Genomic DNA, 16870 nt, shown 5'->3' on the forward strand with positions numbered 1-16870 from the left:
GGGTGAAATTTCCTCTGGGAGTTATCTAATTCTTGGGTTTCATTCATCATGGGCCTGAGAGGACTGTCATGTAGAAGTTTCTCCCTTAACTCATGGGACCTTGCTTATAGGATGAGTGGAAAGAGTACTAGAATTGAAATCAGGATGTTTGAATTCTGTTGTCAGCTTTGCCACTTAATAGTTGGCTGATAAATATTTATTGAGCACTTCCTATGTATGGCAGATACTATATAACAGAGTGTACCTCGTTTAGCTTCTCTGAGCCTCTGTAAAAGGAGGATAATCATACTTATTTTATGGAGAATTGGAATGAGATAATGTCTATAAAGCTACCTTGAAAAGGGTTAGGCCACAGTATAAAGGTCAAGACTGGCCAATATGCAGGAGGCTCAACAAGTCATTGATTAACCAGTTCAGCCCCATAAAAATACACATAGACACAATTTGCATACTATTCCAAGGAGTTCATAGACTCCACTAAAGCCCATCCATAGACCCATTCATGAACCCCTTTAACTCTCATTAGTCCTTGCCTCAGAGAATGGAAGTGCTGCCTGACAGACCCTATGGTCTTTTGGCTTTCTGGTCATGCTGAGTTTCATATCTACACCTATGTTGTGCAAAGACCTATCCCCTAGTTCTAGACTGAACCATCTGTTAGAAGGTGAAAACCAGGAGATAAGGCACTAAAGGATCTGTGAATGAATACTTTTCCCCATCCAGAAAGTAGAGAAATGGGATGGAAGGAAGGGCTGCTTAAGGCAAAGAGTGCTCAGTGACAATAGGAAGTAAGGACAAATTTGGCCCTCAAAAGGGGGGAGAGGGGTCCGACAAGTAAATCCCTTCTATATCAGTACCTTATAACAGATATGGACAAAGGGACCATGAGAAGGGATGGGGGCAGACCCTGGGAAGGAAGGTGGAAGAGTGACATCATCACAATGATCCAAGGAAAATAAAATATCCCAAAATGTTTAAATTCGAATCTATAGTGAAAATCCAAGATTTCCTCAGTCTTTCCATTAACCTTGATGAGATCCAGCAGGAGTGATGATTTAAACATCCAGTCAAGTTTCACATCCTGATTTGTCAATATGTCTTCTAAGCTCCTTCTGGAACAGAATTCTGTCACAATGGCAAACATCCCTGAATCATAGAAGAAGCCCAATAAAGGGTTAATATTCTCATGATGCAGGTCCTTGATCTGGAAACAGAGGGAGAGAGGAAAGTCACTGTCTTTTTACAATGGGGGACCAGAGTTTACGGCACATGCCTTCTCTTCAAACTTCCTATGACTGCTTGCTGTGAAAAGCTGAATGTTGGGCCCCATGATCTCCAACCCCTCATTATTCCTGTGATTGTTATGTTATATGGAAAAAGGGAGATTATTCAGGTAGGCCTAATCTGCTTGTATGAGCTCTTCAAATCAGAAGAGGAGGGAGAGAGGAAGTCAGAGATATTCAAAGTAGGAGGACTCAATTTTTGGCTTTGAAGATGAAGGAAGGAGGCTATAAGCCAGGGACTGTGGGCAGCCTCTAGAAGCTGAGAACAGTTCTCAGCTGACAGCCATCAAGGAAATGGGGACTTCAGTCCTACAACTGTACAGAACCAAATTCTGTACACAACCTAACTGAGCCTAGAAGTGATTTTCCTCCAGAGACTCCAAATTAAAGCTGAGAATGACTGACACCTTGACTTGATCCTCATGTGATACTAAGTGGAGTACCCAACTGATCCCACTTAGACTTCTGATCTACAGAATAGTGAAATGATAAATGGGTTCCATTATGTTTGTGCTATTTTGGTATGACGATAAAGGTTCTACTCACCAATTCCACTATGTGTGTTGGGGGAAGAGGGTTCCCACACAACCAACCAATTCTCCAACACCAGCCAGGTGTCCTACAATTCAGCTCAATTCTGACACTATCTACCTGGAGATAGCATCAGATCCCAAAGGTTAAGGGTTCAATCCTACAAGATTCCCCCCGCCCCATACACACTTCAGACACCAGTAACAAGTCCAGGTTACCTGGGCTTCTACAAATGAGCTATAGATTAGAGATTCTAACAACCCTCACCTTCAGTTCAATTAATTTGCTAGAGTGGCTCACAGAACCCATAGAAACATTTTACTTACTAGATTACTAGTTTATTATAAAAGGATATAACTTAGAAACAGCCAGATGGAAGAGATGCATAGGACAAGGTATAGCAGAAAGATGTGGAGCTTCCATGCCCTCTCTAAATGCATGCCACTCTCCCCAAATCTCCACATGTTCACCAACCCAGAACTCTCCAAACTCTGTCCTTTGAAGTTTTTATGAAGGCTTCATTACATAGACGTGATTGACTGTCCATCCATGATTGATTCAACCTTCAGCCCCTCTCCCCTCCCAGATAGTAGGGGGGAGGGGGTACTGAAAGCTCCAACCTTTTTTTTTTTTTTAATTTTTATTTATTTATGGTAGTCACACAGAGAGAGAGAGGCAGAGACACAGGCAGAGGGAGAAGCAGGCTCCATGCACCGGGAGCCTGATGTGGGACTCGATCCTGGGTCTCCAGGATCGCGCCCTGGGCCAAAGGCAGGCGCCAAACCGCTGTGCCACCCAGGGATCCCAAAGAGGGAGATTTTAAAGAGAGATTTCTCCTGGCATATTGTAAGTGAATGCTAGGGCTGTGGCCTTCTTCCTGATTTTTTGGGGACTCTGGAATGGAGCTCAGTGAGCCAGGAGGACTAAAGAAGTTTAGTACAATGAAAAGTGGAATAGACTGTCTATTTGTTAATATTCAGGTAATAAAATAAATAGCCTACATAAACATCAGGCCAAACTCTACAAAATTTGTTTAGAAGAAACATCTAGAATTCTGACTATATTTTCCTTTTGCATCATTAATGTTTTCACTAATGCAAGAAGCATTTCATAGTGTGTGCCCAGAATGTCCAAGGCACTGGGCTTCATGCTAGAAATGCAGAATTAAGCAAAATGAAATAACTGTCCTGGAAGAGCTCACATTCAAAAGGGGGTGATAGACAAATAAGCTGACAGATGTATTTTACTGTAAAATGTATTCTTATGGAAGGGAGAATGGCATGCTGGGGGAGCTCAGTTATTTATAGCCTGAAGGATCAGAGAAGGCTTCCCGGAAAAGGTAATGTCTTGACTGTCATGAAGGACAAGTAAGAGTTGAGCAGGTCAAAGTGACAGGGTGGGAATGGCTGAAAGTAAGAGCATGTTATGTTGAGGAAATTGTAACAGGTTTAGGGTGGCCAGAACAGAGTGCAAGGGAAAGGAGATAAGACACAAGATAGACAGGAACCACATCCCATGGGTCTTTGAAAACCTTGCTATGGTATTTGAAATTTATATCATGGGCACTCAATAATTGCTATCTATTACTCTTACTATTTAATAGGGGATGAGAGGGAAAAAGTTTTCATAATCACTTCCAGATTTCTACCTGGATTCCTGGGTAGATAGCAGTGCCACACATCAATATAGGGAATTCAGGGATGGTTTAGTAATGGATATGTAGGTGTCCCACTCATATCACCTTTACTATGCATTCCCCAGACACTGTGAATGTTGGCTAAGAACTCACAGCTATTCCATTCTCAGGAAAATTGTCCTAGAGCCCAAACCAAATGGAAGCCAACTTATCTTAAAGGTTAAGTCCCATCCACAGACCTTAGCCAATGACTGACTGCCTAGGGTTGGTACAAAAGTCCAACTCCCTAGCCTCAAGGTGGGACACATGGTATAACTTGCACTCCAGCATTTCTCCCGTGAGATTATACTGAAGCTAGAAGCTAGTCTCCAGCAGAGATCACATACTTGCTGAGCTATCCTGCTTCTCTCACTCCCTTTCTCTTGGAGCATTCTCCCAATGAGTAATTTGAACAAGAAACTCCATGTCAGGCTCAGCTTTTAGAGAATCTGACCTAAGGCAGATGGGAAAACAAAATTTTGGTGGTGGGGAAGTCTGATTAATTCAGTTTGGGACATCTTAAAAATGAGGTGCCTGTGGGACATCAAGGAGGAAGTATTCCACAGTTGGATATTCAGGGTTTGGAGATCAGGAAAGAAGTCTGATCTGGATAAATAAACTTGGGAACTATAAGCATGCAAAGCATGGTACATGAAATTAATTGGAGTGGATAAGATAGCCCAAGGAAAACATACAGAATGAAAAGAGAAGAGAGAAATATCAAAATTTTTTAAATGGAAAAGGAAGAACATCCTGTATAGACTTAGAAATGAGGCCAGGGAAGTGGAGAAAAGACTATTTAGAGCAATTTTATAAACACCATAGGAAGAGTTTCAGGAAATTGAGGTAAATGCCAGAAAGAATTTCAGGAAAATGTTATAAATGTCAGAGAAATCGGATGAAGATGAAGATGGAAAAGCATCTGATGAATTTGACCAGTAGTAAATCATTAATTATTCTGAAACATCATATGTTTACACAGATATGCATACACACACACACACACACACACACACATAAAATATATAGAATAGAGTAGATATATACATTTAAGCTGAGAGTTACCAGCCAACATTCACAGCAGCTGGGGTGGATATATAATAGAATAATTTGTGATTTAATCCTTTCCCTTATTTCCCACATAAAATATGTGCACTTCATGTAGGAAATAAGAGAAAGGATTAAATCACAAATTATTCTATTTTGAGCATTGAGAGTATGGTGGGACATTTATTGAGATGGAGTACACTGGCTTGGTATATGAGCCTACTTCTCCAACAGGGTGATCCAAGCCAAAGTTAAATTATCCCTAAGGTGAATGGTAGCTATTGACCATTAAAGTTGCCTTTTAAGCATAAAAGCCTAGCACTCCTTACAAGTTACTTAGTCCAATGCAGCTTAAACCAGCTAAGGCAGACAAGGAAATTCAGCCCATACATAGCAAAGTGGGCACTCACTATTAAGGTTTTTTTTTTTTTTTCACTATTAAGGTTTTATTGTGCCATCGCTTATGGACCAAGGAGCCCAAACTATTGAGTTCTAAACCTCTTGGAAGACAGAATACAAAGTGGATGTATCTGCTAGCTATTCAACACAAACCTATTTCTTTTTCTTACTGGGAAAACAATTAGTCCATATTTTACAACCTCCCTTGGAGCTAAATGTAGCCATATGACTGAATTTTAAGCAGTGAAATATAAGAGGAAGTAATATGTGCCAATTCTAGGTTAAGGATTTTAAGAAGTAACTATATGCCTTTCATGTTATTTTTCACTTGTATAGATGAACGCAGATGATGACAGGGTCCTAGGAGATGGCATAGCCATAAAATGGTTATATCCTGGGTCCCTGAATCCCTGTATTGGAAGGAAGTCACCAGCCAACAAAGAACACCTACCTTGCACTGTTATTTGGATGAGAATTAAACTTCTGCTGTGTTTGAGACATTAAATATTTGGGGGTCTATTTGTTATAGCATCTAGCTTTACACTAGTAGCCCCAGAATGGAAAAAGTTCAGGCCTAGGTTTTCCCTGGATCTTTACAGTCATATGCCCTCAGCTACAACCAATAGAGAAGAGCACATATAGGAACCAGGTAGGTACCTACATGCAGTCATGTCCTGCTGACATTTTGGACAACCCCAGGAAGCAGAGAATGTTTGGAACACCTTTTGTAGCAAGATGGTCATCTGAACATTTCCTGGGTAGGCATGTACTTTGCCCCTTCAATAATATACCCTGAAGTGGTTATCATCAAATGTTCAAGAGTTAAATTGTCCTATCTCCCAAGATGTTTGTTAGTACTGCATCTGATGTGAAACCTTTTAGCATACAGTCACCAGAGAAACCTGCTCCTAAGTCAAGCATTAGCTTAAATGATCTTAAAGATGTCTTTAACTGTTTGACAATGTTTCTGGGACATTGTAACATCAGAAAAATGCCTACTTGCACCACAGCTGCGATACCATCCTACTGGTGGGTATGGACCCTTATGAAAATTTAATTCTCTACATCAGTGCCTGCCATTACCATGTCAACCATTGCTACCTATTTTGGCAATAAGATTTTCTATCTCCATGGACTAAATGGCTGCTATGTCTTCTTCCTCTGTTTCATTTTATTTTGTTTTGTTGTAGAGAGCTATTGTTCAAGACCTCCTTGTATCAATCTATTCACTCTTTACCACCCAGAGGTCAATGGTCATATAGAACATATTAACTAGGTACTAGCAGATTTCTGATGGTATGTTTCCTGTAAATAACACTTCATTAATTTAATAAATGTGTATTGAGCACCTTACTCTATGTTAGACACTGAGGTGAGGGCTGGAAACAAATGGTGAACAAAATATTACATGGTCCCTGACTTCTTAATTGAATAATTACATGAAGAAATGTAAATTTGCAACTCTGACAAGTCCTCTAAAGGAGAGATACACAATGTAAGTATGTATAATTGGGGCTGTGACCAATCAGGGAGGTTGAGGGAGAGTTCCTGGGAAGTTACAGTTGAGCTGGGAGCTAAAAGATATGTGGAGTTAACCAGGCAAAGAAGGGAGAGAAAAGTATTCCAGAGATTGAAATAGCATGTGAAAAGGTTCTGTGCTAGGAGCATATCACAATCCAAGGACTAAAAAAGAGCCAGTGTGGCTGATGGAGAGAGGGTAAGAGAAATACTGTAGTATGAGATAAGGCTGAAGAGGCAGAGCAGAGCCAGACCATGGAGGATCTAATGGACTATTTTAGGTAGGTTTTTCTTGATATTAACGGCAATTAGAGGTACTTCTATACCACGTAAGATACAATAAGTCATGGCAGACTACCATTCCTGATACCACAACATTAAAAAGCCAAACTGCAAAAATATAATATTTTAAAAGACAACAAGGATATGCATACACAAAATAAAGGAACTAAAACTAAGAAGGGCAGGAACCCTTCTGAGATAAGCAGATTTTTGCCAGCCATTTTCTTCCCCGGGGACATTTGCTAATCCTTGTCACAAGCTGAAGATCAGGTTTAGTCTAGGAAAAGGGCTTTGCTGGGAAAAAGAGAAAATTAGCAAAGTTCCAGCAATTGTGAAGTACTGGTATAACAATTAATAAACTTTAGGAGACCTAAATGTGAGATGGTTCTCCCCTACCCCAGTATATATTCTGAGTTTGGACGCTACAGGGAAGACTAGGAAGCTTCCGTAAGGTGAGATGACATCTCCTTTAGTATCCCAATACTTAGGACACAAAGTCTCACTGTAAGAGTAAGGCCTGCCACAAATAGATGGCTGAACTTATCCTCAAAATATTTGCCTAATTTGGAAGCATCATAGGGTAAGGGTAGAGGCCAAAGAGTAAAGCTCAAAGGCTCTGAAGCATCATCTGGACATAGCCAATCTTTCAAAGTGGAGAACTCCGCAGGCTTTTAGAGGGATATGCTCGGGAAACATAACAGAATTAAAGATGCACTAAGTCTAATTAAAACTACAACATAGCTTCCATTCAGCTCAGTCTCTGATTAGATTAATGTGTTTACTCTTTCACTCTACCCACCTGACTGATGAAAAGAGAAAACTCTCAATGATAGAACATATTATCTGGAGCCTCTACAATGTCTTTATATAAAATGTCTACTACATAATAAAAAAATCACTAAATAGTTGAAGAGGCAAAAACAAAGGAGACAGAGGACAAAGGAACATGTCTTTAAATAATGCATAGACCAAAACCCCCATAAAATATGGATCAATATTTTTTAAACCATGAAAACATGAAGGCAGTGGAGAGTGACCAAATGCACAAATGCAGGTGAAGGTAAACCTGAAAAAACACAGTACAATAGGTAAAATTCATATTTGTTTTTTTTTTGTTTTGTTTTGTGAGAGTGTATTCTCCAAACTGCATATGACTTGAAGGCAGAAACTGCATCCCGGCAGGTTCGAGGCATCAGAAGGCAAAGTCTGGAGCCAACAGAATAGTTAGAAAGTTAGGGAAGAATTCCTGGAAGGTAATGTGCTATAGGGCAAGTTCAATCACCAAATATACATATAAAATTTGCTCAAAACTATATTTATCATGGTGAGCATCTCATAAAATATATAATTATGAATTACTGTGTTGTATACCTGAAATTAATATAACATTGTATGTCAATTATACTTCAATTAATTTTTTTTTTCAATCTGCCCAAATCCTTGGCTGAATGTTGATCTTTGCATGCATGAGAAAGATCCCAGGTACCTCATAAAAAGGCAACAAGCAAACCTGTAATTTCAGACCAGAGATTTTAGTTACTACATACCACATGGGAGAAGAAGTTGAAAATTGAGTCTAGCCAAGATAACTGTCAGCAAAAACAAAATATCATTCTTCAGAGCAATCTAACGGAATCCAGAATTTCTAAAATGTACCATTCATAATGTTAGCAATCAACAAAAAGCCTTAGATATGCAAAGAATCAGGAAAATGTGACCTATACACAAAAAATAAAGGCAGTCAGTAGAAATCAACCCTGAGATGATACAGATGTTGCAACCAACAGAAAAGAACTTTATTTTATTTTTAAAAAATATTTTTTTATTTACTCATGAGAGATACAGAGAGAAAGGCAGAGACATAGGCAGAGGGAGAAGCAGGCTCCCCACGGGAAGCCTGATGCAGGACTCACTCCCAGGACCCTGGGATCATGACCTGAGTCAAAGGCAGATGCTCAACCACTGAGCCACCCAGGTGCCCCCAGAAAAGAAGCAGATATCCCAAATATATTTGAGGACTTAAAAGACAATATATGCAAAATGAATATACAGATAGGGAACATCAGCAGAGACATAAATTCTATAGCTAGAAAATATAAAATTCACTAGATTGGCTTAGGAGATGACAGAAAAGTCAATGAACTTGAGGAGAGATCAATAAAAAATACATTAATCTGAACAACAGAGAGAAAAAAAATTGGGGATAAAAAATAAGTAAAGTCTCCAGGATCTGTAGGACAATATCAAGTGTAGCACATACATAACTTCAGTTACAAAAGGATACAAGAGAGAATGGAAAATAAAAAATTAATAAATGGTGGCCCCAAACTTCTTGAATTTGTTGAAAGATGTCAATTTAAATATTGAAGAAACACAAGCAACGTAGTAACATTATACTCAAACTCCTGCCATTTGAAAATCAACTTAGGGCAGCCCCGGTGGCTCAGCGGTTTAGCGCCACCTTTGGCCGGGGGCATGATCCTAGAGACCTGGGATGGAGTCCCATGTCAGGCTCCCTGCGTGGAGCCTGCTTCTCCCTCTGCCTGTCTGTGTGTGTGTGTGTGTGTGTGTGTGTGTGTGTGTGTGTGTCTCATGAATAAACAAACAAAATCTTTAAAAAAATAAACTTAAAGATCCAAGAGTCTTAGTGACCTTCAGATTAAATACAAAGAAACCTATACCTAGACACATTACAGTCAAACTCCTGAAATCTAAATATAAACTTTTGAAGGCAGTCAAAGAATATATTTTTTAAAAACTCATTATTTAAAAAAAATCACAGAAAATCAGAAATAGGGACATGTGTGAAAAAACCTTCAGATAACATCAAACCCAATAGTAAAGCATTAAATTGTTTTCCTCTCAAGCCGAGAGAAAGGCAAGGACGTCTTTCTTCACCAGTTCTACTCAAAAAAATTGTGAAAGCATCAAAATACTGATGGGAAAAATTAAAGAAAACTTAAGTGAAGATCTATACCATATTAATGGACTGGAAGACTTATTATTAAGATGTCCGTTGTCACTAGTTGGTTTATAAATTCATACAATTTCTATCAAAAGTTGTCAAAGCCATTGCTTAAGTAAAAGAAGCTGATTCTAGAATTTACTGAAAATTAAAATGAATGATGCTACCCAAAATGATGTTGAAAAAGAACAAGTTGGAGGAGTTTACACCACTTGACTTTAGGACTTACTCTAGAGCTATGATAATTAAGCAGTGTGATGTTGGCAGTAGAGTACATTAGTGTGTTAGTTAAACAGAGTAGAGAGTCCAAAAAATTACCTACACACACACACACACATATATATATATAGTCAGTTAATTTTTACCAAATTGGAAAGTTAACTCGATGGAGAAAGGAAAGCTTTTTTAAGCAGTTGCTACAGGAACAAAAGGAAAGCTTTTTTTAACCAATTGCTACAGGACTGGCTATCTCTATGGAAAAACAATGAACCTTGATCACTATCTCGGTCCATACACAAAAACTAATTCAAAATGGGTCATAGTCCTAAATCTAGAATCTTGGAATAGACAAGGATTTCTGGACCACAAAATAAAACAATAGATTGAACTTCCTCGAAATAAAAAATTTTGCTCATCGAGAGACACCACTAAGAAAACAAACAAGACACAGACTGAGGAAAAATATTACAAAACACATATCTGACCAAAGGTTTATATCCAGGATACATGAAGAATGTCTACAATTCAAAAATTAAAAGACAAAAAAAAATTTTTTTCTTACGTGGCAAAAATTTGAATGGGCAATTCACAACAGAAGATACACAGAAAAATTATAAACGTATGAAAAAGTACCCAACAACTTTAGCCATCAAGAAAATGCAAATTAAATCCACAATAAGATACCACTTCACAGATACCAGAAAAGCAAATATCAAAAAGACAGATGCTGCTTAGAATTTAGAATAAATGGAACATCCATACATTTCTGTTAGTATAAAATGTTGTAACCAATTAGAAGGAAGAACTGTTTGGATGTTTCATATAAAGTCACCTGTATCTGCTCTTTGACTCATTTAATCTATCTTTTTTTTTTTTTACAGATTTTATTTTCTTAACTGATCCCTACACCTAATATGGAGCTTGAGCTCATAAACCACAGATCAAGTTGTATGTTCTACCAACTGATCCAGCCAGGCACCTTTCAGTTAGTCCATTCTTATGTATTTACCAGAGAAAATGAAAATATATGTTCACAAAAATACCCAAAAATATTTGTAGTTGCCTATTAAAAGATGCTCAACATCACTAATCATCAGAGAAGTGCAAATCAAAACCACAGTGAAATATCATGTCAAACCCATTAGAGTGGCTACTATAAAATTTTTTTTAAAAAAACAAACCCAGGCAGCCCGGGTGGCTCAGCGGTTTAGTGCCGCCCAGGGCGTGATCCTGGAGACCCAGGATTGAGTCCCACGTCGGCCTCCCTGCATGGAGCCTGCTTCTCCCTCTGCCTGTGTTTCTGCCTCTCTCTGTGTGTCTCTCATGAATAAATAAATAAAATCGTTAAAAAAAACCCAAACCCTAAAATAATAAGCGCTAGCAAAAATATGGAGAAATTAGAAGCCTTGGGTACTGTTGATAGGATTGTGATGAAATGGGACGACCACTATGGAAAATTTTATGAGATTCCTCAAAAAATAAAAAATAGAGCTACCATATGATTCACTAATCCCACTTCAAGGTATAAACCCAAAGAATTGAAAACAGTCTCAGGTATTTGCACACCCATATTCATAGCAGCACTATTCACAATGGCCAAGAAGGTGAAGCAACCAAAATCTCCATCAGGAAATGAGCAAGGGGCACCTGGGTGGCTCAGTGGTTGAGCGTCTGCCTTTGTCTCAGGTTGTGATCCCAGGGTCCAGGGATCAAGTCCTACATCCGGCTCCCTGCGGGGAGGCTGTTTCTCCCTCTGCCTACATCTGTCTCTAGAAAGTAGAATGGTGTTAGCAGGAATTGGGGGGAGGTGGAAAAGAGAGTTGTAGCTTAATGGGTAGAGTTTCAGATTTGCAAGATAAAAAATGTCTGGAGATCTGTTTACAACAATGTGAATATACTTCACATAACTGAACTGTGTATTTAAAAATAGGTAAGGAGTGCACTTGTGATGAGCACTGAGTATTATATGTAACTGATGAATCACTAAATTCTACACCTAAAATTAAAGTTGATTTTTTGTAAAAAACAAAAAAAGTTGATTTTTTGTAAAAAAAAAGAGGTAACATGCTAATTTTGTGTTTTTTCACCATTAAAAAAGATTATACTTTCCTTATTCATTACACCAAAAACCTAGAGACTAGCCAAATGTTCAGCACCAGGAGAAAATAATTGTGATATATTTATAAAATGAAATACTACTTAGCAATTAAAAAAATGAAATATTATTATATTCAAAAACATGAATTAATCTTAAAAAGTATGATGTTGAGAAAGAAAAGCCAGGCACATAAGAATACATATTGTAATATTCTATTTATATGAAATCTAAGAACAAAAAAAAATACCATTTTATGATGATAGAAATCAGAACAGTGGTTTCCTCTGGGCTAGGGACAATGACAGAGAAGGGAAACAGGGAGCTTTCTAGGATGATGAACATATTCTATATTTTGTTTTGGGGAGTGGTTACACAGATGTATACAATTGTCAAAATTCACTGACTAGAACATCTAATTAAATCTGAATTTAAAAAATTTATTTTAAAAACACAATGATACTACATGAAATAAACCAGTCACAGAAAGACAAAGGCTGTGTGATTCCACTCTCATATGCAATAGCTAAAGTAGTCAAATTCACAGAAACAAAACAGAATGGTGGTCACAAGGAGCTGGAAGGGGCTGGGTAGGGTAGTTGTTTAATGATATAGAATTTAAGTTTTGCAATCTGAAAGAGTTGTGACAATCTTTTGCAGAATAATGTAAATATTCTTGACACCACTGAATTATATACTCAGGAACGCTAAATTTTGTTATGTCTTTATCATCATTAAAAATAAAAATTTAAGGGACGCCTGGGTGGTTCACTTGGTGAAGTGTCTGACTTTTGATTTCAGTTCAGGTCATGATCTCAGGGTCAGGAGATCCAGTCCTGCATTGGCCTTCTGCACTGGATGTGGAGCCTGCTTGGGATTCTCTCTCTCCCTCTGCCTCTCAACTCCCACCCCCCCTGGTGCACTCTGCTCTCTCTCATTCTCTCCCAAAAAAATTTAAACAAAAAATGAAAAATTAAAAAAAAACAATGAGGGGGTGCCTGGCTGGTTCCATTGGTAGAGCATGCAACTCTTGATCTCAGGGTCATGAGTTCAAGCCCTACCTTAAGGATAGAGTTTACTTATTTTACTTAATTAAAAAAATTTTTAAACCAATGAGATACCCCTGTAAACTCATTAGAATGGCTAAAACTATAAAGAATATTGTTGATGATGTAAAGCAAAGGCAGCTCTCATAACTTGCATGTAGGAAATTAAAATGGGAAAAGATTTGATAGTGTCTTGTAAACTTAAATGTACACTATACATCAACATAGAAATTCAACTCCTAGGTGTTTAACCAAGAGAAATTAAAATATGTATCAGTAAAAAAGACTTGTAAAAAAAAGAGAGAGAGAGACTTGTAAAAAGCATAATCCTAGCAGCTTTATTCACAATAGACAAAACTGGAATCAGTTCAAATGCCCATCAACAGGAAAAGACATAATTAAATTGTGCTATATTCATATGATTGAATAATACTCGTCAATGAAAAGAACAAGCCATAGAAGTGATACCACTTCTATGAGGTTATAGAAGAAGCAAAATTAATGTAAGGCAAGAAAAACCCTGGAATAGTGGTTCCCTCTTTTGGGGAGTGGGCACAAATTTACTGAAGAACACAAAGGACCTTTTCCTGCTGATGAACATTTGACTAGTCTCTAGGTTTTTCTGGAGAGAAAGAAATGTTTCTTATCCAGGATCAGCAATCTTCTGTAAAGGTACATATAATAAATATTTTATTCTTTGCAGATCATATATTGTTTCTATTGCATAATCTTTATTTTCCTTTTTTTGTTGTTTTTTACAACAACTTAAAAATGCAAAAAAACATTTTTAGCTCCCAGACTATGAAAAACAGACCATGGCCAGATTTGGTCCAGGGGCCATGGATTGCTGATCCCTATTTCATATCATGATAATGGTCTAGACTATCTGGGTGTATCCCTTTATCAAAATTACATATCTATAATATGGGCATTTCAGTGTATATAATTGTACATCAAAAATAGAGAACTGCAAAACAATAACAACAGCAATAATAACCAAGTTAGAGATGAAATAATAATGGTAGAATGTTGATAACTTTTTTGAAGCTGGGTGACGGGCAAATGGAGTTTGGTTATATTATTCTGTTTCTTTTCTATGTGTTTGCTACTTTCCATAATAAAAAGTTTTTGAAAAGGAAAGAAAGACTTCCAGGATGTAGCTAAAGCAGTACTTAAGGGAATTTTTTAGCTTTAAGTGACTATAAAAGAAAATAAAGGGTAGCCCGGATGGCTCAGCAGTTTAGCGCCGCCTTCAGTCCAGGGTGTGGTCCTGGAGACCCGAGATCGAGTCCCGCGTCAGGCTCCCTGCATGGAATGGAGCCTGCGTCTCCCTCTGCCTGTGTCTGTGCCTCTCTCTCTCTCTGTGTCTCTCATGAATAAATAAACAAAATCTAAAAAAAGAAGGAAAAAGAAAATAAGGAAGGCTTCCAGTTCAAAAAATTAGAAAAAGAACAATGAATTAAAAACACAGAAAGTAGGGTGCCTGCGTGACTCAATCAGTTAAGCATCTGCCTTCAGCTCAGGTCAAGATCCCAGGGTCCTGGGATTGAGCCCCTTTTCTGGCACCCAGCTTATCAGAGCATCTCCATGTTCCTCTCCCTCTGAGCTGGTGCTCTCACTCACTCTCTCTGTCTCTCTCAAATGAATAAAAAAATCTTTAAAAGAAAACACAGAAAGGAGAATGAAGGAAATAATAAGAATATAAATCAATGAAATAGAAAGCAGACGTACACTTGAGGAAAATCAACAAAGCCAGAAGTTGATCTTTGGAAAAGATTTTAAAAATCGGTAGTCCTCTAGCAAAATTGATCAAGAAAGAGAAAACACAAATTATCAATATCAAGAATGCAAAGGGGGCATCACTATAAATCCTAAAGCTACTTAGAATATTGCATGAGCATATTAGATACTTCTTTGTGCCAGTAACTTTCACAGAATATATGAAATGGCCAATTTTCTTTTAAGCTATAACTTACCAAAAGTGGTACAAAAGGAAATAGAATGTTTGAATAGTCTACTATCTATTCCAGAAATTGAACCTGTAATTTAAAATCTCCACACAAAGAAAAGAGCAATATGAATCTCTTTAAAGAGAGTTAAGTAGAAAACTGACAAGATCAGGATTCTATTTTGAAAAGACCACTTTGCAAAGTGGAGAAGAGATGTGAGAATGATAAAAGTATATGTGGATAGAGTAGTTAAAAGATAATTACCAGTGGTTGCCAGGGATTAGGGAGAGGGAGGTATGAATAAGCGGAGCAGGGGATTTTTAGGGCATTGAAACTATTCTGCATGTTGCTATTATGGCAGATACATGTCATTATACATTTGTCAAAACCCATAGAACAGACAACACCAATGGTGAGCCCTAATGTAAACTGTGAACTTTGGGTGATAATGATATATCAATGTATGTCCAGCAGTTATGACAAATGTACCACTCTGGTTTGGGGTGGTGATAGTGGGGGAGTCCATGCATGTAGCTTGGGCAGTAGGCATATGGGAACTCTGTACCTCCAGTTCAATTTTGTTGTGAACCTAAAATAGTTTTTTAAAAATTACTTCTCTTGAAAAAAAAAAAAAGACAATTGCAATAGCTCTGGTGGAAGTTGATAGTGGCTTGGAGAAGGATGGTAATAGTCAAAATAGAAGAAAAGAAGAACATTGGAGGTTGAAGGAGAAGGGAGAATCTTTGAAGTATGAGTTGAAGAGAGTAAACTAACCAATAAAGTATAATGGACTTAATGAACAGTGATAAGGGACATTTTAAGATGAGAAACATGAATTTATAGTGAAAACAATATACCTTGTTGCATGACTTTCTGCTACAATACTTGGCTATTTGAGAGCAGGCACAAAGTGAAGAGTTAGAATCATCCAGAATTTGGATTTTGTAGATATGTTTGACCATAAAGGCAGAAATGAGAATGTGTTCAAACGATAGATTATGGAATCTAAGATGGGCACAAGAGAAGACAAAAGAAGGATTTATGGTTTGGAAGAAAGTAGAGGTCAGTAGACAGGAAGACCTGATGTAAAGTACACACAAGGTAAAAGAAAAGGAGGATACACTTCAAAGACTATGATGCCTGAATCTATGATTTTGGAGGTAAAGCATTTTCAGTAGCAATTATAGATGATGACAAAACCCAAGGTACAATGATAGCAGTGGATGGCCAAGTGGAATGGAAGAAGAAATGATTAGAGATCATATGGCAAGGAACTAAACAGCTAAGGTATTAGATGGCACTGGGAATATGCCAATTGGTTACAGATGGTAGGGAAGAACATGACCTTGGAGATACAGCCTGATTTTCCTACACACACTTTTGCAGAAATTAAGGCCCTAAAAGGATGTTGAAAGTCATCAGTCCTTTGGCCTTCTAAGTCCAGCCATTTGCCTTTCAAGAATATCCATCTCACTGTGCAGGGCTCTTTTCTACAGGTGGCTTACCAAGATCTGCTTTCCATTCTGGCTCCTGGTATCCAGTCTCAACATATTAAGATCATGAAGGCATGTAAGTGGTCAAGGCAGTGTTAGAGGCACAGTGATGGCATAGTCAGTTCCACCTCCTGCTTCATAAAAGTACTAGAAATGAATTTGGGCCTTTTGCGTGGTAAATGCTGGAAAACTCTGGCCTTCCCCCTAGAGTTGAGTTGCTATCTGCACCTGACATGGCCATATGAGTCAGTAAAGGGACACATAAAAAGATGTCATGAGAATAATGGGAGCCAGTTTTCTCACTATTAAAGAACAGAGTTACAATACGGAAAGGAGAAAGGACAAAATGAACTCTGTGGCATTCAATT

The 16870-nt window shown here is 37.9% G+C and overlaps 1 protein-coding gene across 1 annotated transcript in view; it reads right to left on the reverse strand.

Moving 5' to 3' along the window:
• The window catches only part of GUCY2F (guanylate cyclase 2F, retinal), a 98374-nt gene that overhangs the window by 37719 nt on the left and 43785 nt on the right, over window positions 1–16870 (reverse strand). Inside the window, exon 8 of the mRNA XM_025431863.2 lies at window positions 1028–1204. Coding sequence (XP_025287648.1) covers window positions 1028–1204 — 177 coding nt within the window. The remainder of the gene's footprint in view (window positions 1–1027; window positions 1205–16870) is intronic.

This window comes from Canis lupus, chromosome X (genome assembly GCF_003254725.2).
Source record: "Canis lupus dingo isolate Sandy chromosome X, ASM325472v2, whole genome shotgun sequence".
Taxonomy (NCBI): domain Eukaryota; kingdom Metazoa; phylum Chordata; class Mammalia; order Carnivora; family Canidae; genus Canis; species Canis lupus.